The sequence below is a fragment of the Pyrgilauda ruficollis genome, unplaced genomic scaffold (genome assembly GCF_017590135.1).
Source record: "Pyrgilauda ruficollis isolate IOZ18807 unplaced genomic scaffold, ASM1759013v1 scaffold66, whole genome shotgun sequence".
Taxonomy (NCBI): Eukaryota; Metazoa; Chordata; class Aves; order Passeriformes; family Passeridae; genus Pyrgilauda; species Pyrgilauda ruficollis.
This window is the reverse complement of record NW_024528377.1, coordinates 6,016,342-6,041,351: the sequence shown is the minus strand read 5'-3', so window position 1 is coordinate 6,041,351 and position 25,010 is coordinate 6,016,342. Positions and strand designations below refer to the sequence as shown.

At 45.1% G+C, this 25,010-nt stretch overlaps 1 protein-coding gene across 1 annotated transcript in view; it reads right to left on the bottom strand.

Annotated features, from left to right (window-relative positions):
• The window catches only part of SOX5 (SRY-box transcription factor 5), a 285,147-nt gene that overhangs the window by 143,913 nt on the left and 116,224 nt on the right, over window positions 1-25,010 (bottom strand). Inside the window, exons 4-5 of the mRNA XM_041484509.1 lie at window positions 14,227-14,313; window positions 1,154-1,326 (exon numbers count right to left, since the gene is read on the bottom strand). Of these exons, the coding sequence (XP_041340443.1) occupies window positions 1,154-1,326; window positions 14,227-14,313 (260 nt within the window). The remainder of the gene's footprint in view (window positions 1-1,153; window positions 1,327-14,226; window positions 14,314-25,010) is intronic.

Below are 25,010 nucleotides of genomic sequence, written 5' to 3'. Positions count from 1 at the left end.
GCACTAGTGACTTTAGGAGGCAAGGCAAAGGGAATACTTCATACATGATGTCTCCTGGTGAAAGAATCTTGCCAGTTCCACCTTCACTCCTTCCTCTACTCTGCTGTTCTAACAACAGCAGGATACAAATTCCCCAGCTCAAGGGAAGTCACTTCTGTTCTCCTCGTGGGGGATTTCAGGCTGAGGCCAAAATACCTTTGTTTAAGATAAGGTTTTTAAATAATTAAAACCAGGGAAAACCAAGGCTTAAATGTCTGAAGGTAGCAGCAGTGGCACAGAAATCTGAAGACTTGCTTAAGTACAGTACCAACACTGAATCTGACAACTATGACAGATTTCAAAGAATTCTGTGAGTTTCATAAAACTCACAGAGCTGCAATTCTGTGATAAAATTTTAAACTAGATATCTAAATATTCTCTGCTCGTGTTCGATACAAAAGCAGACATTAATTTCTGTTGAAATCTGCCCAGTGAAATCTGTGAGAAAAGTTATGTTTTTGCCTAAAATGTTGTGTGTCCATGTGTGCTCACTGGAAGTGATCACATGTGAAAACTATGTTTGCATTTCCAGTGAAGGGCATATTTGCAAGAACTGAAAATCAAGATTCTCAAGTGTAGAAGAAAAAAAGCCACACTTGTTCACTGACTTTATATTAGTCTCTGCTTTTCTCCACAGTTGGCAAAACCCAACCTCTTCATTTCTCACATTACAATCTAAGTGCTGCATTTTGTTCTTTTTATACCTGTTCAGTATTTCTGAATTAAAGCATTTTTGGGGGATTATTCAGGAGGGCTGGATTTGCCTGTTTATTTACAGAAAGCTCAAAAACCCATACAGTATGGAAGGATAACGCAGAACTTCAGAATATTCTGAGTTGCAAGGGGCTCACAGGGAGCATCAAGTTCAACTCTTGACTGAACGGCCCAGGCAGGGGCTGAACACACAGCACTGCTGGCAGCAGGCTCTGAACAACTCCAAGATGGATATATTGCAAACTGAACCATTCTCCTGGTACGTTTTGGTTCAAACTTTTCCACCTTGGAGAGCGAGCCGAAGAGATTTTGGGTGCGGAGCAACTTGAAAAAGCTGACCTGCTGGAAAGCCCTGGTAAGAAGGTGGCTGAAGCTGAAAGGCCCTGCAATAACCACTCACCTGCTCCTGCTGCTGCTTGGCCAGCTCCATTTGCTGGCGTTGTTTCTCGATCTGAGACGCAGCCAGCTTCTTCTGCTCGTCGTGAGCTGCCAGCAGCTGCTCCCTCAGACTGGTCAGCTGATTGATCATACCCATGAGCTGCCTCTCCTTCTCAGCCAGGCTTTCTGGAGTCCCTGGGCATCAGATGGTGGGGGAGAAAGAAAAAAAAAGGGCAAGGGGGGTGGGGGGGGAAGGAGAAGAGAGAACATTTAGAGCGATCCAGCTCTTTATTTTGCAGCTTTACTATAAGCAAAGTTTGAGGAGAAGCAGAGAGCAGCAGCATACTGCAATGTGCTGCACACAAAGACCTGCTCCTCTCATAGCATGGAGGATAAATCTGTACACAGGCTTTGATCTGGTGCTCCCCTTCAGTGGTTCTTTGCCCTTTCATCTGTTTTCCACTGCCCTTCTGTCAGATTAATAGAGTGAAATAATGCTGCCTATTTTGAGGAAGTTTCAAGTTTAAACACTGGGGAGCAAAAAATCAACCATTCCAGGTTTGGAAGGCAAGTACATTTATGGCAGAAACTTAGGGAAAAGATGCGGTTTCTGTAAGTGTCAAAGCACTGATGGAGGACAAGCATTAACATCCCTCTATAACCTGTTATATCATCTACATCCCTGATTAGGATTCAATTATACAGTATTTAAATTGTCAATAACTCCTATTGCTGTTACTGCCACCAAGGTGCAATTTAAAAGGAAAAAAATATTTTATAAACATACCCAAAATGTGAGTTAAACACAATTCACCATCACTGTCATTTGTACTGTTGTTAGATGTTTTTTATAGTGGAGTTCAGCAGACACAGACAGAGGAACTCACTACCTCACTTTCATAACCATGCTGAAGAAATTGTTTTTCTACCCAGAAGGACAGTGGTTATAACAGAAGGGAAGAAAAAATTCCAAGAAAAATCAAAAGCTATGAATCATACACGACAAAAAAAAAAAAAAAAAAAAAAAAAAAAAGCAGCACTTTTAATATATGTAGGATCATTTGACTGTGAATTTAAAAGACCTGAAAATATGTGTAGCAGTTAATCCACAGATATCCCCAATACCACCACACCCTCTCACATGAGTCAGAGCCTAGGAAAACCTTTCTAAAAAGCCTTTAGGAAAGGATTAAGGCTATCAGTGTCAATGCCTCCTCTGAAAATAGCCTGCTTTTGGGACTACCCTGCCATCCAAACCCCTTTCAAGCACAGGAACCATTCTTCTGCCAATGTCACCAGTGCTCTCCAAGTGAAAAAAAAAAAAAAAAAAAAAGGAAAAAGAAAAAAAATTGGCGACTACAGCAAGCATGTTCCTAGCCAACTATCAGTCAGACATGGAAAAGAGCTACTGGTAATAGCTCATTTAGCCTACCCCCCTGCCAGTGCAGGAATGCTCCCTGCAACACATTTAATACAGCTCTCTGGATTGGACTGCAATGTCTGTAACAGTGAATCATCTGCTCTTGCTTTGAAAGGCTGTACCACAGCCTTTGAGGTGGCACTGCGAGGGCTCTCTGCCTGATAGTTAGCTTAATTCACTTTTTTTTTGTTACTTTTTCCTAATTTCAATGATGTGATCCCAAGCAACATCCCATTTGCTACATTAGCCAAGTCCAAGCACTTAAAAGGCGTTTGTAGACAGCCATGTACAAGTGGAAAACCACACAGAATCACCAGAAAAAAAAAAAAATATGACAGAAGAAATGTAACTGAATTGTTTTTCATTAGGGTTCTAGAAATTTCTGTGAAAATATTCTCACCACATAACAAAGAACTACAGCAGAATATTCTCAGATAAAGCCTCCAGAAAAACTGTGGTACAAGCTGGAAACTTGAGAAACACACTGAAACAGAAAGCATAGGACTTTAAACCTGTTCTGCTAAAAGCTGTGAGAAAGAATGGAAGCCAGTGCTAAAACACGATCAGGGCTGAAGAAAACACTTCTAACTAGGATTTTTCCTTCCAACACTGGAGACAGGGAACTGCTACAAGTAATGCATTTGCCACCTGGCCATGGAATTAATCAGAAGCTTCTATTGCCACTCTTCCATCCTTTATTTGTTTTTCCCTGGGAAAAACAGGCCCAGTGTTTCCAAGTGGTGCAGAAGAATTGTTCTAGAAGGCAGCCCTTGCCTTGGCCTGTCCACGTGGGTTTACCATAAAGCTCCCCTAATGGAGACTACCATGCACTGCCACTGCAACACCTGAAAACAAAATATTCTGCATTTATTTATTCAGCAGGTATTTTATTCCTAACTTTTACTGAGGGGTGGATGCAAGCATGACAGCGAGGGGAAGAAGGTCCTACAGAAAGAAGGAACACACAGGATTGCCTCAGTCCTTGAGTGAGGGTAAGCAGAAAGAAGTCACTGTCAAATGCACCAACACACATCACAGCTCCTCACCACTGCTGCTTCATCCCTGGATTTTCAGCTCCTACAGCAGCTTTCAGCTGGGAATCAAAAAGCCCTTTGTAAAGTTAAATTAATCCCCATCTTTAAGTTAATCTGAAAGGTGGAGAAATGTTTCCACATGCGTAAAGTGACAGACAGAGAGCTCCCAGCTCCCCAGAGAGGCAGCAAAGCCTGAGCAGGGCACAGGCAGGGACACCCCCATCAGCCTGCCTGGCACAGAGCAGCAAAACCCTTCCCCAGCAGGGCAGGGCAGCCTTATCTGAGCCCCCAGAACCAAGTGCAGCCTGCAGCTCTCGGTCCTGAGCACAGCCAGGACAGGGACGAGCTGGGAAGTGACAGGGGAGGCCACAGGCACCATCAGAGGGCTGGAGCTCCTCTCGTCTCTGAAAGGCTCAGAGAGCTTGGGCTGCTCAGCCCGGAGACAAGAAGGCTCCAGAGACACCTTCCAGTACCTAAAAGGGGCTTCTAAAGATGGGGACAAACAGGGCAGGAGGCAATGGTTCAAACTAAGAGAGGGTCAGTTTAGCTTAGATATAAGGAAGCAATTGTTTACAATGAAGGTGGTAAAATAAACAAACAGGTTGCCCAGAGAGGTGGTGGATGCCCCATCCTCCAAAATTTTCCATTTACAGGGCTTTGAACGGCCTGGTGCAGTGAAAGGTGTCCCTGCCCACTGCAGGGAGACCTGATGACCAAAATGATGACTCTGAACTCAGAGCAAGCAGCAGTGCAGTGAACTGCCAGTGCAGACACCAAAATCACACTGCAGCCATGCAGCCAGGGACAAATTGACTCAGTCTCTTCATTATTATACAGTTTTTAAAGACAATCTGAAATGCCCACAAGGGGTGTTTTATATCCTACTTACTAAGTACAATGCATAATTCCTGGGGTTTATACAGCTGGAGTGAAAGTAGTCTGACAAAAGGCAGACTTCTTGCATTATATTTCCCAAGCTATTTCAGTTTGCTAATAAACCAAAAGGGAAAATTTATCAGCATCAACTTTATTAAAAAAAAAAAAAATCTTCTCTTGGAGAATACTTCCAGGAAAACATGGCTTAGTAGGTACTTTTTTTCACAGGACTAAGCCATCCTTCCAGTAACTGGAATAGTACTTAATGATAATTTCAATTCTTTGAGGTAATAATTCCTTGCAAAGTAAGTACTTGGATAGCCATACTCTCAAGTGACCTGCACAAAACCAGAGGCAAAAAAAAGGATCAGCTATGTGGCTCTAATGAGAGATGCTGAGCTCTGTGCCATTTCCCCTTGTCTTACTCACACATCTCTGGAAGCTCCACTGATGATGAATCATAGTTTTGATATGAACTGATATATCTTGCAGGTAACTGGTGGCTTGTAAATGTGTGAAAGCTGGAGATGGGCATGGTGCTGGGGATGGAGATGGGCATGGTGCTGGAGCTGGGCATGGTGCTGGGCACAGTTCTGGAGCTGGGCATGGCTCTGGGGCTCAGCATGGCTCTGGGGCTGGCCTTGACACCAGCAGTGCTCTCACCCCAGCCAGTCAGCAGGCTGCCAGAAAAACCCCAAGTGCCCATCACTGCAGGGTACAGCCTGACAGCAAGCTAGAGCACTCCACAGAAATCCTGAGTGAGAGTCTCAAAACAATGCCTGCCTCAAGAATTGCTCCTCATTACCCCCAGAGCCACGACAAACAGATGCTGCACGTTTCGTGTCTAACAAAGCCTTTAAGCACCAGGCCACCTGCCCTTCAGGAGATTGCTGTGGGTACACTCTGTGCTCCCTCACTGCAATGGCAAAATGTGGATTTTCCACAACTGATGGGAACAACTCAGGCAAAGGACCATCAAAGCGCACACTGCAGGTTGGTAGCTGCATGAAGAACCAAGAAAAGATGCTTTCCAGATGTGTCAGCTTGTCCCCTATCACCATGAACAGAAACTCAGAAAAAACCCCGTGTTTGTGGATGCAACACCCACAGCAGATGGCAATAAAAGAAGACTCAAATTAGTGGCATTCTGTATCGCCAAAGCTAAACCTCATCTCAGATCAACACTACCCATAATAGTGTTTAAGTAGTAGAAGGAATTTACTCAAATGTGAAATAAACTATTACACATTCTTAGTTCTGATTCACAGTCTCAGACTGGCAGTGACAGTAACATTTTAATAAACATTAGAATGAAGACACCAATATGACCAAATGACACACTTAAAGTGAGAAAACGAACAGGAGAAACCTTGGCATACCCACCCAAAACAGAACCAAAGCAAAAAAAAAGGCAGAGAAACTGCTTTTGCGATCAAAACAGTAAATACTTTATTATAATTTATTAGACAGAATGGGAATGTAAATGAGAAATTGGGAAAGCCAATATTTTCTTTAACAGGCAGTTTTAAGCTCTTGCTGCAAACGCTCAGGCAGCGAGAGCGTTCGCTCCCAGGCAGCCCAGGGATGTGCATGCCCCAGGGGCAGGGCTGGGGCAAGGCTGTCCCCAAATCCTCTGCCACCTCCCCAAGCTGCTGGGAATGGCACCAGCCAGGGGGGCTCTGTGCACACTCACCCACACAGGCAGGCAGATCTACCTGCCCAGCCAGTTTACTATCACAGTGACTGTGCAAAGAGCTTTTTGAACTGTCAGAACCCGTCTTTCAAAGGGAAATCAAAGAAAACAATGTGCAAGTACAAAGCCTGGAAGACATAATAATATTGTATTATGTTCGTATCATTAACTGCGCTTACAAAAGGAAAAAAAAAACCTCCTGTATCTACAAAGTTTTCTACAGGGGAAAAACTCATTAAATGGAAATAAGAATATTTTGAAGTGCTCTGTATTCGAATAATGCTAAGATGTATAATAATAATTAGAGCATGCAGTATAAAGCATTTTTTAATTTCAAAGCACTACCTAATTGATCTTCTTAAAGACTGTTTGCAGGTAGAAAGGTGATGGTATGCATTCTGTTTTTCAAGAGCAAACCAAGGCACAAAGTTTTTAACAACTCACCGAAAGTCATTCTGGACTTTATGTGGTGTAGGAGGTTTTATTGCTGCCTCGATGAAGTCACCAGCAGAACTATTTCAGCAAGGCCAAGAATCTCCCCACTGACTTTTAACAGTAATACACGTTAAATAGATAATTAAGTCTGTGTTTGACCCAGTTGGAGACTAGGTAGGGTTTCAGCCAGGGGGACCCTTATGAATGAAGCAATTATTGATGTCATCCAGCCCAGGGAGCCCTGCCACAGCACAGCCTCTGTGTGACTGATGTAACAGCCCTGAGACAAGGACTGAGCTGCAGCCCATGCATGAGCTAAAGACTGAGTCACCTCCCAGCATTTCCTGCAACGCTGTGGCTTTGCAGCAGGCTTTTTAAGCCAGCAAAGGTTACGGTTTTGATACAAAAATGAAGGTTTTTCAAACTGAACACTCTATTAACCAAGCCATCCTCAGAAAGAATAACATCCTACTAGTCCTAACTGTACCAAATCCAAAGAATAAATAAAATTACCAGCAGTTCATAAAATATCTATCTTTTCTAGAGGGTTTTCTTACAGCATCTTTTCCTTCAGAGTATCATTCTCATCCCTGCGGCAAGTATTTTTCCCCCCACTCCTCGCCCCAGTTTTAACCTTGACATTTTAGGAATCTAAACCCAAAAATACTTTGCATAGTAAGGGAACCAGAAAAGTAAAACAGACAGGCCACCTAGTCTTCTTCTACTTTAGAGCAAACCAATCTGTGTCATGCTCTCCCCTAACTAAAAACCTAAAAATCTATTTATAACATAAATTGAAAGAGGAGTATTGCCATTGGTGCTGCTGCCATCACCTGAAGTCCCACGAGGCCATGGAGAGCTGATGTTTCCTTCAGGAAAAGCAGGCTGATAAACAGATCTAACTGGCTGAGGTAAGTTCAGAATTTAACATCTTCTTCCCCCTGCTTCTGAACAGTAATGTGAAATGTTTCTGGCCAAGCAACGGGATTGTACTTTAAATAATGTACATTTAAAGTGTACATGTAAAGTGGGTGTGGGTCTGTGCTTGGGAACCTGTGCTGCCTCCCCCGATGCTTCCCTAAACACTGCAGAGTGCTCTACTATGGACTAGAACAGAGCTGAACAGGCACTAAATCCTGGAGCTGTCAGGCAAAACCATCTGAAAACTGGCATTTTTCGTTAAGTATTTAAGCCAACTTTGCTACACAGTGGCTGCCATCTTACAACTACCCACCTTGCTAAATTAAATTATTTCATCTTATTGCTAGGGCGAGTCAGCATCATCAAAGAAAACTTTCTGACTGCTTTTTACTTGTGAAGCCACAGGCAGCAGAAACAGAAACAAGGAAAGAAAAAGTGCACAATTCAAACTGATCTGCCTGTACCTACAGATTTATGGAATGAATCTTCTCTGTCTGACAAGTAAAAATCCACTGTATGACAGCGAGATAGAAGGAAGGTATTTATTTCAGCAGACAGACATTCTTAATTTTTTATGATTTTAGAGCAAGGTGAAGAATGAGTAAAACCAAATTATGAGCAATTACCCTCTTTTGCCACTACTAGCCTGAAGAACTCGTATTCTGTGGGGAAAAAAAAGCTCAGCTGCCTGCTCTGTACCAAAGCAGCCCTTTGGTGTTTCACCAGGCTGGAAAGAGGCTGTCACTGAGCACTCTTCATTTGCTGTCAGGAAAAAAGTTTTGGTAGAGCAGACCACAAACAAAGCCTGCTGTTCAGCCAGGTTAGCAACTCACTGTCAAGGTTACAAAAGGAATAGACAACGTTTGCACTGAGACTGTTTCTCAGAGGTTACTCATTGTTTTACTGTCTAGACAACAAGTCAGAACTAGGCTAGGAAAATAGCATTTGCTGCTGGAATTTTATGCAGCAGCAGGGAAAAGAGTAAAAAGTGTGTGTGCATTTGTTTTGTTTTGACAAACTGGCAGCTGTAGCTCAGTGACATTCAGCTCCATCAGGTAATTTTAGAACCGTGAAGCACAGCTTTAGGACCCTTTTGTCAACCAGCTCTCATAATTTTTAAATATAGTGGTTTGGCCCCCATATTTTCAAACAAAGTCATTGGCATTTACTACCTCAATTAGTTCAATTTTATTCTATTATCTCTACCAATAATCTCATCATAAAAACAAAATTAGATCCTGACTTTTTGAGACCAAATCAAGTACCTTTAGGTACAAAAATCTGGAACAACCTGAACTCGCTGCTTGACCATAAAATAACATTTTTAGATGCTTTAAAGAAGATTCCTCCAACCCTCCCTTCCACACACACAACCCTCAACTAACCTCCCACTCTAGGTCAAACAGGAGCAGCTCCACGCAGTCACAACCCCTCCCTCAGGCTTTCTTCTGGCCTGAAGAGGTTCTGAGTTGGTGTGGCTCAGCTAGCCCTGGCTGCCTCTGCAGGCACCATGCTGCCTTGAGAGCAACCTGCCCAATTTCCTCTGGAAACTCAGGATTCCCTGCGTGCAACTGAGCAGGTTCCCATGCACCCCAGCACTTCTGGAACCACAACAAAGGACTAAAGCTCAATTTGCTACTATTAAACCCCCCAAAAAAGTAAACACAAAGAAGAAGATACCAAGTAGGTCGCAACGAATACTGAATTTATGGCAGTTAAAAGCTGACAATCCAACATACCTTACCTCCTCCTTCACTTATGACTCTCACCCTCCTTCTCTTGCCACTCCACTCACAATACTACTCACAAAAAAAAAAAACTAATGCAGAACATCCAGAGCTGACACAAGTTTGCAAACATTTCTGAACCATTAATTTGCAAATGCAAAATTCACACATCTCCTGGGGATCTGTGCTGTATTAGTCAAAGGTTTAAACCCAGTGTATTCCCCATGAATAATCTTTCTCCCTTTCCCCCTCCTTCTTCCTGTCCACATGTAAATGCAGAATTTCTTGTCTTTAGTTTACAGATTATGTGATCCGAAGTGTCACTCACTGGATTACTGCACATAACCTGAGCACTACCCAAAGCTTACTTGTCTTCAACTTGTCCAGCATTACTTAAATGGAATTATCCATCACAATCCATACACGGAATCTGCACAGCTCACTTATCTCAAGATTCTGTGTGTCACCTACCAGATTATCCCTTTTAATCCATACATTGAATCTACATAACATATGTCTTTAATTCACGGGCTCTGATGAGCCATAGTATCGCTGAATGGATTATTTCTCTTTAGCCATTATTGGCAGCCCTAAAAGCGTTCACTGCCTCCTCTCCCGTGCCTCATCTCCTGAGCACACGAGCAAAAGCAGAGTCTCCCAGCTCTGTGTCACATCAAACCCAGCCTGACAGCCCCTCCGTGGGACCTGGAACCCGGTGCTCACACAGAACAAACCTCTGTGCTACCCGGAGCTGAAGATCAGGGTTGGTAGGTAATCTCACTTTCAACTGCCTCCATAAATCTGTGTTACTCCAGCACAGCCTCCAGAGTCACCCAGGCTGCAGTGGAGACAGCGAGGAGCTGATTTTAACCCAACCACAATCCCTTTCAAGGGAGTGCAGAGAACTTCACCTGAGTTGTTTACAAACTAACCTGCACAACACAAAAGGTTTTTCAAACAACAGCAAAAATAGATCAGATTCAGACCTGCCCAGTCTTTCTTGAGAGATTTGGCCACAATCACTGTTAACAATGCCTTTAACAGAAAACCAGCTCAGAAAGATTGGAAACAGAAGTCTGTTCAACCTTTTGTTCCACACACCTATTCAAAATTAGCTAAGTGGGAAACATAAAAAATATGCAATGCTGTGTCTTGCCAAGTTTCAGCAGCGAGATGGACAAGATTAGCAGCAAGGCTTTGTGCACACCGAGGAGGGTTTAAGAAGAGTTCTCATCGTGGTGAAAGCTGCCTCCCTCACCCCAGTGTGAGCAAGGCTGGACCAGCCATGATGCACCTGAGGCCCAGCACCAGTGAAAGAGCAGCTTCATGTTATTTTCACATATATAGGAATGATCACTGATAATTAAGGAAGAAATGTATTTTTGATAGCTTTTCCTACTAACACTGAGGACAGCACCTACTTTCCCACTGCAATGCCCAGCAGCCAAGGCAGCCACACTGACAGCAGAAAAGGGGGATGGTTTTCCTTCCTGTACACCACCAGTTTGAGACCTGAAGATCTCTCTGCTCCACTGAATCCAGTAAAATGCATTATCCAAGAATAATCCAGAGGCCTTTTGAGCCCTGGTTTTGAATAGGATGGATATAAATAAGTTTGAACAGGCTTTAACCAAGTCAATATACAGTTTTACAGCTTCACTTTAAAATACATCAATTAAACAGCATGTTTTGTAGGTTTTGTTGTACAGCAACATGTTTTGAGCAGAGTAAAAATTCCATGGGCATCAAAACAGAATTTCTTAAGAAATCTCTAGTGCCAAACTTGTAATTTAGCCCCAGACTATCTCTCTGAACAAGCAGAGGTATTTGAGTTACAATTTCTTCAGACACGAAAGGTTCTAGGCTTTGCCCCATTTTAAGAGCATTCCCTTGCAGCACCTTTGGGTCCAGCTGTGGCATAAAACAATCCATTTCCCTTTCAATTAGCAAGTGGATAGATATAGACCCTCCTAAGTGTGATCCTGACGTCTGCAGCTGCCTCTCTGCAGACACTCTTCTCTTTTACGGGCGTGAGGATGAAGAAAGGGGGGTTTAAAGGAGCAGCCAAAGGTGACAAAGCAACCAAGAGAAACAACTGAATACAGAACATGGGAGCCTGGTCACTTCCAACCATTCACCAATTTCCCTGTCTTTAATAAAATATTACTGCTTTCTAGCTTAAAAGAAATCACGCTAATAGAAAATAAAGTCTTCCTCTTCATCTCCCGTTCTTTAATCTCTCCCAGCTAATAAAACTCAATGGTAATAACACAGACTTGGGCATTAACAATATGTAGCCTGGTGCTGAGACTTTTTGCACATGAGGCACTAAAACTCCCCCAGACCTAATGAAAAGCACAATGAAATTTTGAACAGTTAAATGGAAAAAACTGTTTGGTGCGTAAGAGAGCTGGGCAGCACGGCTCCTCGTGCTGTCCACGTTCCAGGGTGTATTAAACACAAGACAGTGCTTAAATGGGGGTTTCCAAATATCACTAATAGAGAAATGAGGGGAGGGAAAAACGCAGCTGCCAGGCCAAGTACAGAGAAAGAAGTTAATTAAAAAATCACAACTGGAAAACTTCGTAACTATAGAATGACAAAATCATTTTGCAGCATAATATATGTGTGTTTGTACACGTGTGAGTGGGTACAGAGCAGCTCAACTTGCACACCTTTCCTGCTGCCTCACTAAATATAGCTGCAATACAGCTGAGCCATTGTTTGTTGGCTGCTCAGGGCTGATGGTGCCATGAAAACCACATTCCTGGGCACTAAATAATCAGCCTGCCTGACCCCCCAAGAATCTGTAAGTCAAATTCATTTACCCCCAGAGGGCAATGCTCTATTGTATCCTCCCTCCTTTCTAGCCACCTAGGAACAATGGACAATAATTGCAACTGTCACGGCAGTCAGTAGGAAAAATAAACCAGTGCCTGTTTTCACAGCTTACTGCCAAACTTGATCCAAACACCTAATAACCATGCCCCCAACCACAGAACCACAGTCGCTCTAAAAGCCTCAGATGTGAGGCTTTTGAACAGAGCTACAGAACAATAACTCGACTTGTGTTCAAAATATAAAGCTAAAAACCAAAAATTAAAGCAAAGAAAAGTCTTCTTTGAGGCTGTGCTGTTGCTCCCCATCCTTTCCCCCAGGCACGACTGAAAGGACTTGAATTTCTCTGGTGGTAGCATATAGCTGGCTGCTGCTGCTTTCAAGTTTAGCTTGTGAAAGGGAAAAAGAGGAAGGGAGAGAAAAGATTGCCCTCCAAAAGAAAAAGATCACAGGCAGTGGGAACAGACCACCTTCTCAGTGCACAGCACTCCTCTGAGCAGCTCTAGAGAGTGCAAAGGCACTGCACAATCACTGGGAGTCCTTCTAAAGGTTCCACTGAGCCAGGAATTAGAGGCTCCACACACCGTGCTGAAATACACACCCAGAAGTGGGTATGAAAGATGTCTGCCCATCCTCTGTCCCTGAAACATCTTAAAGATGCATCAGACCCTGGCCAGGGATGATGTCATTTTGAAACAAAGAGCTTTCAAAACCCAGAACTGCCAGGTAAGCCCAGTGGCTGCCCTTCCTCTTGAAGGCCTGTTGCTTTACACACAAGGAGCAGGAATGAAGAACCCAGGCTTTGGCTCTCTGGAGCCATAAACAATCACCATCATCATCATCACAACAACATCTCATGCTATTGGGAGCACTACATTCTGTCATAAAGTTATTCTACATATGTAATGAATGTATGTCTTTGAATTACAGCCTCCTAGGGAGAGGCCTGGGGAAACAAGGGTGAGTCAGTGAACAGCAGAGGCTGATGCTGGTGGCCTATCAGTGACAGGCTGGAAGGCCCACGGAATTAAAATAACACTTTCTCTGCATCTGCACCGACCCACAAACTTGTGAGAGCATCTTGTACTGTGTGCCTTACTGAATAGTGCCCACCTCCTGTGCACAGGGTCCTTAAACCTGCCTTAAGCCAGGCACAAGGTCTGGGAGCCTGCCTGAGTGGGCATCTCTAGATCACGGACAGCATTAGAAAATAAACATTCCAGAAGTAATGGACAGAAACTAAACCCTGCTTATAAACACAGGAGGAGAAGGGCTTGATTGTAATTCCATTCTACTTTCACATTTCCAAAACAACATTGGCTTGGGTTTTGCTACTCCAGATGTACACTGATATAAACGGGAGAAGAATCAGAGTCGCTGTTTCTTTTCAGAGTGATAATGGCTGCTCTGAAAACTTGCAATTTTTGACATGTGTGTTTTGAGTGAGTTCCTCATCATAAGCACTGCAGAGGAATTATAAAAATATTAAATGACATGAAAACAAACAACCACAGGTTCCCTAAAATGACCTCAGATATATAAAACGGGGAAATATCTTGGCAAAGCAGAAAGTACTGCTGCTGGAGAGTGGTCAAATTCTGTCATTTTCCTTCTGGAGTACGGCTTTAAAAGAACATGCTTTAGTGCACAGATGTTGTACGCTGTCTTTTAAAATCTGCACTGGCTAATTTCAGTACCTAGAGGTATCATTACACAAACTTTGCTCTTTTTATTCTTCGCTACATGCAAAAAAAAAAAAAGTAAAAAAAAAAAAAAAATCTACATCATCGAAATCTGTCCAAAAATAAACAAGGAAATCAGATCACCCTCAGATTTCAGACACTGAGGTCTGCTATGCTCTGATACCACACATGTCTGATAACTGACTTTTTTTCCCCTATCCAGCAATAGGATATGCTCGTTTGTAACAGAGAACGATATATGCAACAAAAGCTTAATGTCAATTCATTCACTTAGGGCAATACACCGTTTCATTGATTTATATTATCGCAGATGGGAGTGCATACATTTCATTTAAACCCCAAATTACCATGTTTGAAGGGGAGGGGAAGAGGAGCAGACAAAGTTCCACAAAGCCAGCAGTATCTGTATATTCATTCTTAATTTCCTTTAGCAGAGAAATAGCGTTACCTTTTATTTCTCCAAAGTTCCCTGATCCCATGGCAAGAAGCTTGTCTTTCCAGTCCTTTGATAGTAGCTTTTCAATACTGGGAGTTTCTGAGTGAAGGGGGGGAAAAAAAACGTAAGCAAATCAACATGACTGTCTCCACAATAGAACTCATTAAAAGTCTATCTGCTAAAAATAAGGCCAACCCTATTCTGGGCCCCAGTTAGTAATGACTTCATCAACAAACTGATAAGGGGGGGGGAAGAGAAAAAAAAAAATGGGGGGGAACAAAAAAGAAAAAACTGAATGTGTTTTGTCACCTGCTGTTTCAAAACCATTAGCTTTTTCCTCTAGTGGAACAAAGCTCCGGTAATTCTGTATTACAATGGGCACATATAAACCTGCAGTTCATTGTTTTTCAATTTGGTGAACAAGTTGCTGCCTATAATGGATGCCTGTCAGTTTCTGGGTGTTAGTCTGCAGTCGAAAAATAATTATGTTGATAAAATGCGGAGTAAAGAGAGAGAGAGAGAGAAAGAGAGAGAGAAGCAAAGAATTAGCTCCTAAATCTGCTACATGTAATTATATCCCTCTGAGTCTTTACAATTACATCCACTTTATAATGTGTGTTTAAACATCGTGTGGTGGTAAGCACACTGTGGAAAGATTTTCCAGTAACACACGCATTATAAATAATAATAAAAAGTTGGGTATGGAAAAAAGCTTTAAAAGACTGCAAAATCCAGAGGGAGAAAAGGCATTGCTTAGAATGGAAACCCATTATTTGCTCATTTCAGATTCTATCACTTCCTTTAAAAATAAAATAAAATATATTCGTTCAGTATTTTCAGGAAAAATGCAGCGAGGGTGTGGATGGGTCTGATATTTATGTCTGCAACTCTTGTGTTCTGACCTCTTTTTGTGTAGAATTTTAATGCATAAGTAAATATAAATGCTAATAAAATTCAGAGAACATTAAACTCAATTCCAAACAATGTAATTGTATATTCTTGTCAGCATTTAGATGGGTACACAATTACAATAGCTTTCAATCCCACGATTAGCACTGCATTCAGTTAGAAAATGGAGTGTACTAAAAGATAAGTGTCCCAGTATGTGCCATCTAAATAACAATACCCACACTTATTATCTGGATCTAAGACATACACAGCTATTCTCCACATCCGTGTTTATGTGTATTTGTATTTGTTCAGGCATTTGTTTACCCCCTACCAGGAGCATAAAGGGAGTACACGTTAACTTATCAAAGGGACCGTCTGGCCTAGAGACCATACAATTATTAGCAACTGGTTAACTTTCCCCACAGTAAAAACCTTTACGAGCAGCCTTCATTATCTCGTTCGGCTGATCCGGCTCCTCTCCCGAGCCGCAGCTCGGAGCTGGAGGCGCTGCGGCTGCCGGGGCTCTGCCGGCCGCGCTCCCCGCGGAGCCGCGCAGGGCAGCGCCGGTACCCAGCGAGCCCCCGCGCCGGGGATGCTCTCCTGCATCCCACATCCACCTGTGCGCTCGCACGCACGCAGCCAGGACGGACGGACGGACAGACAGCCGAGCCGGGCCGGGAGAGCAGCGACAACCTCCGGATGGCACCGCCAGCACAGCAGGGTGATGGGGTGCGCTCCGGGTCTGTTCACCCGGCAGCACCCCGACCTCCTCCTGCGCACCCGCGGGCCGATCCCCGCGCTTGCCCGGGTGAGGTTTCTCGGCCAGAATCCCTGGGCTTGTCCCTGAGCCCAGGAAAGCCCGGCGCTGCCGGCGGAGCCCGCTCCGAGCGCGGCCGCCGGGCTCCGGCCACTGCTCCGCCCGCCCCCTCGGAGCGCCCACCAAGGAAACCATTCCCCACAGCGCGAATAGGTCAGACAAACACCGCCCCTATTCCTTGTTCCTCTGCTTTAATATGTATTTTTTAATTAATATTCCTCCGTGCTTTTCTGAGAACTCCGGAACGGCGTGTAAACAGGCCGGAGCGAATGCGGCATTTGCGGCGGAGCGCCGTCAGTCACTAAAAGCCAACAAACCTTTGCAAAGCAGGAATGCGGCAACAGGGACCCATTGTGAGCTGACAATGGGCTCCAGAGCCTCCAGGCACCAAAAGCAGCCCGCCTTACTTTTAAGTCCATTGTCAGCAAAGTCCAGGACAAAGCTTTTCCCCCGCGGCTGGACAAAATACTCGCCGTGGTACGCTGGTGAAGAAGCACAAGTCTGCTGCCTAACTTGCTGCCTTAAAGCTACAGGAGCCGCTCAGGAGCCGGGGCTGCCAGAGCCCGCTGCGCTGTCGGCATCCCTGCTTGCCTGAATCCCAGTTTGCCTGAATCCCAGTTTGCCAGCATCCCTGCTTGCCCGAACCCCAGTTTGCCAGCATCCCTCCTTGCCGGCATTCCTGTTTGCCAGTATCCCTGCCTGCCGGCATCCCTCCTTGCCCTAACCCCTGCTTGCCTGAATCCCTGTTTACCGGCATCCCTGCCTGCCCGAACCCCAGTCTGCCAGTATCCCTGCCTGCCGGCATCCCTCCTTGCCCTAACCCCTGCTTGCCAGCATCCCTGCCTGCCTGAATCCCTGTTTGTCGGTATCCCTCCTTGCCCGAATCCCTACTTGCCGGCATTCCTGTTTGCCAGTATCCCTGCCTCCCGGCATCCCTGCTTGCCCTAACCCCAGTTTGCCCGAACCCCAAGTTTGCCGGCATCCCTGCTTGCCAGCACCCCTCCTTGCCCGAACCCCAGTTTGCCGGCATCCCTGCCTGCCCCTCGGCTCCCGCAGCCGCTGGGGAGGGCGGCCGGGCCGGGGTCACTCTCGGGGGCACCCGAGCCGTGCCGGGCCAAGCCGCAGGGCTCTGCTCCATCCCCGCAAGGCTGAGCCGTGCCGTGCCGGGCCAAGCCGCAGGGCTCTGCTCCATCCCCGCAAGGCTGAGCCGTGCCGTGCCGTGCCAAGTGGCAGGGCTCTGCTCCATCCCCGCAAGGCTGAGCCGTGCCGGGCCGTGCCGTGCCGTGCCCAGCCGCAGGGCTCTGCTCCATCCCCGCAAGGCTGAGCCGAGCCGTACCGTGCCGGGCCAAGCCGCAGGGCTCTGCTCCATCCCCGCAGGCGAGCGGGGCCGGCAGAGCCGCGGACGAGGAAGGGGGAGCAATGAACGCGGCCATGTATCAGTGACTGAATTTCTGCGAGAACGGTGAGGATCGCAGTAGGAAATCACGATTAGAGATGTGAAAGGCCAAATGGCAAAATCCCAATAGTAACAATGCATCTGTTCATTAATGTGTGAATATGAGTAATATGAAAATTTAACACAATTATAAGCCCCCTCAGCAATCCTGATGGCATAAAATAGATTGTGGTGATCTAATCAGTGCTTCCCCTGTTGAAATACTGTATGTTAACTATTCAAAATAATATTATATAGATTTTTTTTTTCCTTTAAGACCCCCAAGCAATCATATTAAATTGATGTCCTAACTTAGTCTCAAACCTCTCTTGATTTGAACTGCCATTTTTACGTAAGACACTTCAACACAATTTTGGCACAGAATCAGCAAATAATCGTCCTCTGTTAATACTTAAAAAGAAGTTTAATTCAGAAAGACAATAGCTTCCCCACCCCTATAGCTTTACGGAGCCAAAGACCTAGATTAGATTACAGCTTGTTTAATTCTATTATATACCATGTTAACATCTTGTACTTACATAAAATATGCTATTCATACACTCAGCCTATCACATTTCAGTAACTGCTTGTGAAATACCTTATGCACCATGTCTTGGAAAGAAACATTTATTATGTCATTTATGTACCCCATTAAAAAAAGATTTGAAATTTACACATCTTAAATAAAAATAACTGTTTAAAAGGTTACGACAGTAGAGGTTCCATGAGTTACACAGAAACAGTGATCCTTTGTTCAGCTTTTTTTAGACTTGATTGGGAAGATGATGCTCTCAAATTAAGAGAAGAAATAAACGCTGTCTCTTGTTTGCAAGGCAGGCATTCTCTGGATTCACTGCAAAGTCACTAAAACTTTTAATGCTGGCACACAGAATGTGCAGCTTGGAACAGGGAAAGGTGGCCTGCACACAGAACTGCTACTCCTGATCCCTACTCCAACCTCTCCTCTCCGACTCCCCAAACCACGGTTTCTACGTGCAAAATCTGAGCTGTATTGCGACAGGTTCTGGATGTGCATCAGGACAGCTATGCATTCCAGTGCTCTGCATTTCCAAAAAGCTACACATGGTGTTCTGAGCATTCATAACAGCCCCTAACTCGCCCTTGGAGCAGAACCCAGAATTGCCCCTTTCCTTCCCCCAAGCCCCAGTGAGCTGAGAATGCCCCCAGCACCATCTGCAGTGCAGGTCCTGTGGCCCACAGGCACAGGATGAGCACACCTGCAAGATGTGTTCACAGGCTGTTTGTGAACAGCTACTCACTGATGTTTGACACATTTGCTCCAGACACACCATGAGGAGTGCTACACGTTGCTGCAGAAGAGGATTACAGAGAGGGCCCCAAAGAGAAGGACTGAGATGGAAAAAAGAACAGGAATCATCAACTGAACACTGGCCAAGAGGCGCCTGACTGAATCAACAGAGATACAAATTAACCCACAAAAATGATTTCTGCTGTCTCTACTTAACACACTTATCAGTCATTAGCTCTTTCTAGAGATATTTATGGCACCTTTTATTTTCCTTCTTCCCCTTTGCCTCTGTTGGTTACACATGCCTGTCTGCATCACTGTGTCTGGCAGTGCCCACTGGTGAGTGCCCCAGTGCCCCCAGCCCTGCCACCCTCCCTCTGCTCCAAGCTGACTCCCTCATCCTCAGCAAGGAGTTTTGGAGACTGATCTGGAATCTCACACAGGCCTTGGGCACCTTCCTTGGAGCTGTGAGAGCCCCACGTTCACTGCTCTGCACATATGGATGTGCCTGCACACCCAGGGAACTGCCCTTGCACTAATCATCTCAGTAAATTAACATTAAATGGCTTTTTATCTGATTTTGGTATGCCAACAAGCGTGTCACTGTCCCTCTACTCCTGCATGTGATATTTAAATACAGCTTCATTGACTTACTTGCTCAATAGCCCGGAAGTTTTCACACTGGGAAGGGAGTGTTTATTTCCAGGAAACAGACGAGGCTACAGAGCCATAGCAAGAGAGAAGCACAATTTTTATCACTGCTGGACTTCTGCTGAATTTAGTCTACTTGCTGAAGTTAATTTTTTTCAAGCATTTTAACTCCCCTTTGGGAGTGGAACTAATCCTGCTCTCAGTTCAGTGCAGCACCGATGCACGTGTACCTGGACCTGCCCCGGCAGCCTTCCAAAAACCCAGTCCCACGAGCATTCCCTCCAGGCCCAGCCTCTCCAGGAGCCCTCTTCAATCCCTGCTCTGGGGTCACAGTCCTAGAAATCCACTCACAAGAGCTCAGAATGGTGCTCAGTGCCAAATCTCTATTACCTCTCTCTGCAGCTGCCTGCTTCCAGAGAAAGGCACACAATTCCAACGTGCTGTCACAAGGCGAGGAACAGGAGCTCTCCACACGTCCAGAAGAGCCATGTTTGAAGAAGAAATGGGAGAGAAAGCTTTGGTGCTACAAAGAGACAGCTGTGAGGAAGGGCAGCAGGCTGGGCTAAGCTGAGCACAGGTCAGGAGGAGAAGGGTGAGTCCTGGAGCTCACAGGGTGTCTGGGTGTCCAAAGAGGAATGCCACCCCAAGGAGGTGCCCAAAGGCTTCCCTCCTCTCAAACCACAGTGGGCAGATCTTTACCTGGGCTGGCAGACAGATACTTAGAAAAAAGTAAAAGCAAGATGTTTGGCCTTGGCAAGGATGATGACACAAAGTGCAGCAAGAACAGAGAGAAGCCAAAGGTTGCTCAATGCCCAGCCAGAGCATCAACCATCTCCTGCCAACAGGAGTTATTCCTAGAGGAAGGAGTACTTGCTTGGCACAAATTATCATGAATGAGCTTCAATATTGCCTGATACACCTCCCACTTCTGGCAAGCACCTTCTTTTGTATTAAGAAAGCACTGGCAAACACTGAGCTGGCACCCATTATTCACCTTTTTCTTCTGCTGTGGTCATAAATACATTCCACCTGTCAGTCACAGCTCCAGCCAGCGTTCCTGCAGCCCTCACCTACCAAATGCCACCCCACTGGCACCCTGTCCTCTGCTCATGCACCACAACAAACCCTCCCTGCTCTGAATCAGGAAACAAGATAAAGGGCAGATTTCCACTCTGCTTTTAAAAGAGCAGAGAAACACAGAGATAGAAGAAATTTCTCTGTTTATGCCCCCATTTTTTTTATTAAGAAGCTCTTATCTATACAAAATCAGAACCAATTTCCATAGCAAGGAAAATAAAGCAACTATTATGAAGAAAGGGCTGGTATCAGCAGGTTACATAGACATGCAGCATCTGCATACACATATGGTTCTCCATCAACAGAATCATGCTTTGAGGGAACTACTTGCAGCTAGGCAAGACACTATGAATCATGAGCAGGCACAACACAGAATGTATTTAAATTTGGAAATCAAAGACCACAAAACATACATTTTTCTCTTGCCTTCCAGGAAGCACTGCAATTTTTCACCAGTCTAAAAGCAGTTTAAGCTTTTGGAGCAAACACTAGGAAACACCTCTATAAATGTAAATATTGTTCAAAGGTAGGACACGGTTGCTCAGGCGTGAGAAGCAAAAACGTGGTGCTAAGCACAATACTACCTGGGGCTTCTGTGACTGGCCAGAAAGTGGTCTGCTGTTGGGTTCTGTGGGTTTGGGGTTTTTTAATACCCAAAATGTTTTTCAGTCTTCGGGCAGAAATTCCCAGAGCTGAAGCAAACATCCAAGTTACAATATTAGGGAGCTGTGGTGCCCTGGCCAGCACATCACAGTCTGACTGTCAGTGCACCACTCCATCACAGCCACGGTGCAGAAAACAGCTGGGCTGCATATGGCCATGGGCAGCTTCCAAGCCCACTAAAAAGCTCCCTTCTCTGGCAGAGACAACCAGCCCTCCTGCTCCTGGAATCTCCAGCCCCATCCCAGCCACACGTTAGCTCACACGGCTTTGCATTTCGGAGGACAAAATCAACTTCTGCATCCACAGATGACTGCAGTCACCTGTGGTGCACAATGACATCAGGTTACCACTGCATTCTTGCTGCACACAGTGCCTCATTTTGTGTATGCTCAAAAATACAGCTCTTGCTGTCAAGTTGTTTGCTCTCTTTTGCAATGCCCATCATGCTGCTTTGATGAAGTACATGCTGTATGAATGATATTTTTGTTGTAATTTCTGGTAAAAGAGCTTTTTTCGTGTTTTAAAAAAATAATTCACATCATCAGAAAAGGTTCCCCATAGCACCATAAATAAATTATTTAATATTTCAATATCCAAATCAATAATCTGTGAATGCCACCAGAAACACAAATCTACTCTACCCACAAACATAGAAAGCAATTACTTTCACAACTGCTCACCAATGTCTACTGCCAGTCCCACAAGAAAGTTACCTAAAACCACAGGGATGCTTATTAGGAAGGAAATGTTAAACAGCCTTGATACACTGAACTACCAGTTGATAAAATAATTATTGTCGCAGCATATTGCACAGTTGAGATGGCCACGACACACAGAGTGTCCCCACACAATTTCAGAGGGCTTCACCCCAAACACAGCAACACCAAACCTCTCCAGAAGGCTTCACCCCAAACACAGTAACTCCAAACCTCTCCAGAAGCTTCACCCCAAACACAGCAACACCAAACCTCTCCAGAAGGCTTCACCCCAACCACAGCAACACCAAACCTCTCCAGAAGGCTTCACCCCAAACACAGTAACTCCAAACCTCTTCAGAAGGCTTCACCCCAAACACAGTAACACCAAACCTCTCCAGAAGGCTTCACCCCAAACACAGCAACACCAAACCTCTCCAGAAGGCTTCACCCCAAACACAGTAACTCCAAACCTCTTCAGAAGGCTTCACCCCAAACACAGTAACACCAAACCTCTCCAGAAGGCTTCACCCCAAACACAGCAACACCAAACCTCTCCAGAAGGCTTCACCCCAAACACAGTAACACCTCACCTCTCCAGAAGGCTTCAGGCACTTGCCCACACACAGGAACACCATTCCACTCCAGAAGGCTGCAGCGTGTGCCCTCCTTGTCCCCCAGCCCAGCCTTTCATCCCTGCTGTTGATGCCCTGCACCTGTGTGCCCTCTGTGCCCTCTGGGGTTGGTCAGTGCCCCTGGGCACTCCATGGCTCGTTCCCTGCAATGCTGCTCACCTGTGCTGCACAGCTGGAGCCACTCAGGGATGAGGCCACAGCCCCACCACAAGCACCACTAACTCTGTGCCTAGAAATTATCTCTTGGGCAAACCCCAGCACAAGGCAGGAACACACGGCTAGGCAGGACAGGGAAGAGCAGAGCGACTTCTTAAACTAGGTTTGAGACACAAACCATCATCTCCATCAATGCCACCCTCAGAAATAGCCAGGCTGTTGTCTGAAATTCTGATACTCCCCATCACCTGCACTGGCAGCTGCTCCATTACCTGTGTGCTTTTCAGGCTGTCCTGTCTCACTGAGCAGTCACCCACTCACACAGGAGATGTTCAGTGCCAGGACATCACACCAGTCCTTCAGCCTCCCAGCAGAAGAGCCCATGCTCATTTGGGGGTTACACAGCCACAGCCAAGATCTTCTCAGCTTCCATCCTCTGCTGGTATACAGCCTCAGGACAGAGCCTGCTTCCAGATGGGAAAAATTCAGGCATTTCTCAAAGTCTCTCTGTCACTTTTCTGGACTGACATTGAGATGTCCAAAAAGTCCATCTGAGGTCTGAATACCTGAGAAAACCACCTCTTTCATGAGCACATTGCTGAGCTGGGGAACAAGCCTGCATTCCTGCTCTCACCTCAGCACAGGGAATTCCAGCTCTATCTCTCTTATGTCTAACATGCTAACCTGTAGAGTACATACTCCATTGCTTTGCCTACCTTAGTGCCAGCAGACCCCCCCACAAGGCTAATAACCCCCCAGAGCACAGGGCTGTAAGCTGCTGTGTGATAATTGCCACCCCTTCCACTGCTGAGGGCGTGGAAATCACGTTTGTGTGCCAGGGCAGCTGGGGTGTGCTCCACTCACACCTCCATTAATCTGCCCTTCCACACCTAGCCTGGAGCCACTGCTGGCTGCCTCACATTTACATGGAGCTGGGGCTGCATCACTCGCAGGACAACTCCAAATTATCCTGAAAAAACAACCCTGGAACAGTGCAGTCTGTAGCCTCTGCTCAGTTACCCTCCATTTAAATATCTGTCCTGAAAACACAGAGCAGGATGTGGCTGGCTCAGATGCAATCTACCCTTCCCATTTCTGCAGTGGTGATGGCTCAGGTTGTAACTTTTCTATTTTCCAGATTCTGTGCTGCTTTAGTGTGTGGGTCTGAGCTTCACATGAGGGGATGGTGAGCTCTGTGCACAAATCAATCCCTGCTTTATTCTGTAGCTCTGCCCAGCCCCTGTTCAGGTCATCCTCCCAAGGCATCAGGGCCATGGTGCCCCGAGAAGGGCTCTGGGACCAGCGCAGGACGTCACACGAAGGACAGCACATCTCCTGTCACTGCAATCCACTGGGATTGGGTGCTCTGGATCCCCAAAGGCATTCAGGAGCACAAATCCCATTCTGGACAGGAATTAGGGTCTGGCTGCCTTTGGAGACCCAGGCCAGAGTTGCCCAAAGAACCACTCTGCCAAAAGAGGCGTTTCACTGGCACAAGCCTTGCTGGAACACCTTCTTCTGCACACACAATATTTAGGACGATTCCAGCTCCCTGCTGGCACTATCTTCTTCACCCCTAATTAAATTAACATGCAGGAATGAAGTAAGATTTTGAACCTTATCAAACTTGAAATAAAACAAAAGTGAAATTTTTAAATGTGCCCAGTTCTTTCCTGATGTACAAAAAATAAATACATGAAACAGAGTAACTCACTTTCAAACACCTGAGCAGCAACCTTTTCCTTTTTAATTGAAGTTCCACCAGTAGGAATCCTTATGAAAAGAAGGGCAACAGTGAAATTAAAAAAACCCTCTCCTACACATGAAAAAAGAAGAATTCTATCTTATGCTGTGTTCTTCAGCCTTCTAATGCCTGGCATCTCTAAATCAAAGAAGGAATTGAATTTCTCAGGAGTGGTCCACCCAGCAATGAAAGTGTGTCAGATGACAGAAGGAGGTGGTATTCTGAACTTCACTGAAATCCCACAAATATATTTTCATATTTCCAGAGACTATTTCAAGAGTAACAGCATAAAAACAAAGACATCTATAATTAAACAACATTAAATTTCACTTCAGTTTTGTTTTTCTGTCTCAGCTGGACAGAGATACTCCACCAGAATACATATTCCCCAGAAATACATTTTTGTGTTAGTGCTACCAAGTGAGCCAGTCTCTAATTAAAGGGCCATAATATCTTGTTAATATTAACAGAGGGCCATGGTTTTGGTCTGCTAATTTTTCACATCTTCAGCACATTCTTGATAAGTAAGAGGGATTTAAAAAAGGCATTCAATGAGATGATTATACACTAACTTTTTTATAGGTATTGACACACCATTAAGGATGTTCTAGGGAGATTCCATGGTTTACCCTTTGACCAAAAAGATCTTTATGCTGATCTGTCACTTTTAAAGTAATCAAATTCTTGAACAAACCCTAAAACAAAGCACCAAGAGCCCCCAAAAGTATGTAATCTAAATAACCATAAAACATAAATTGAGAG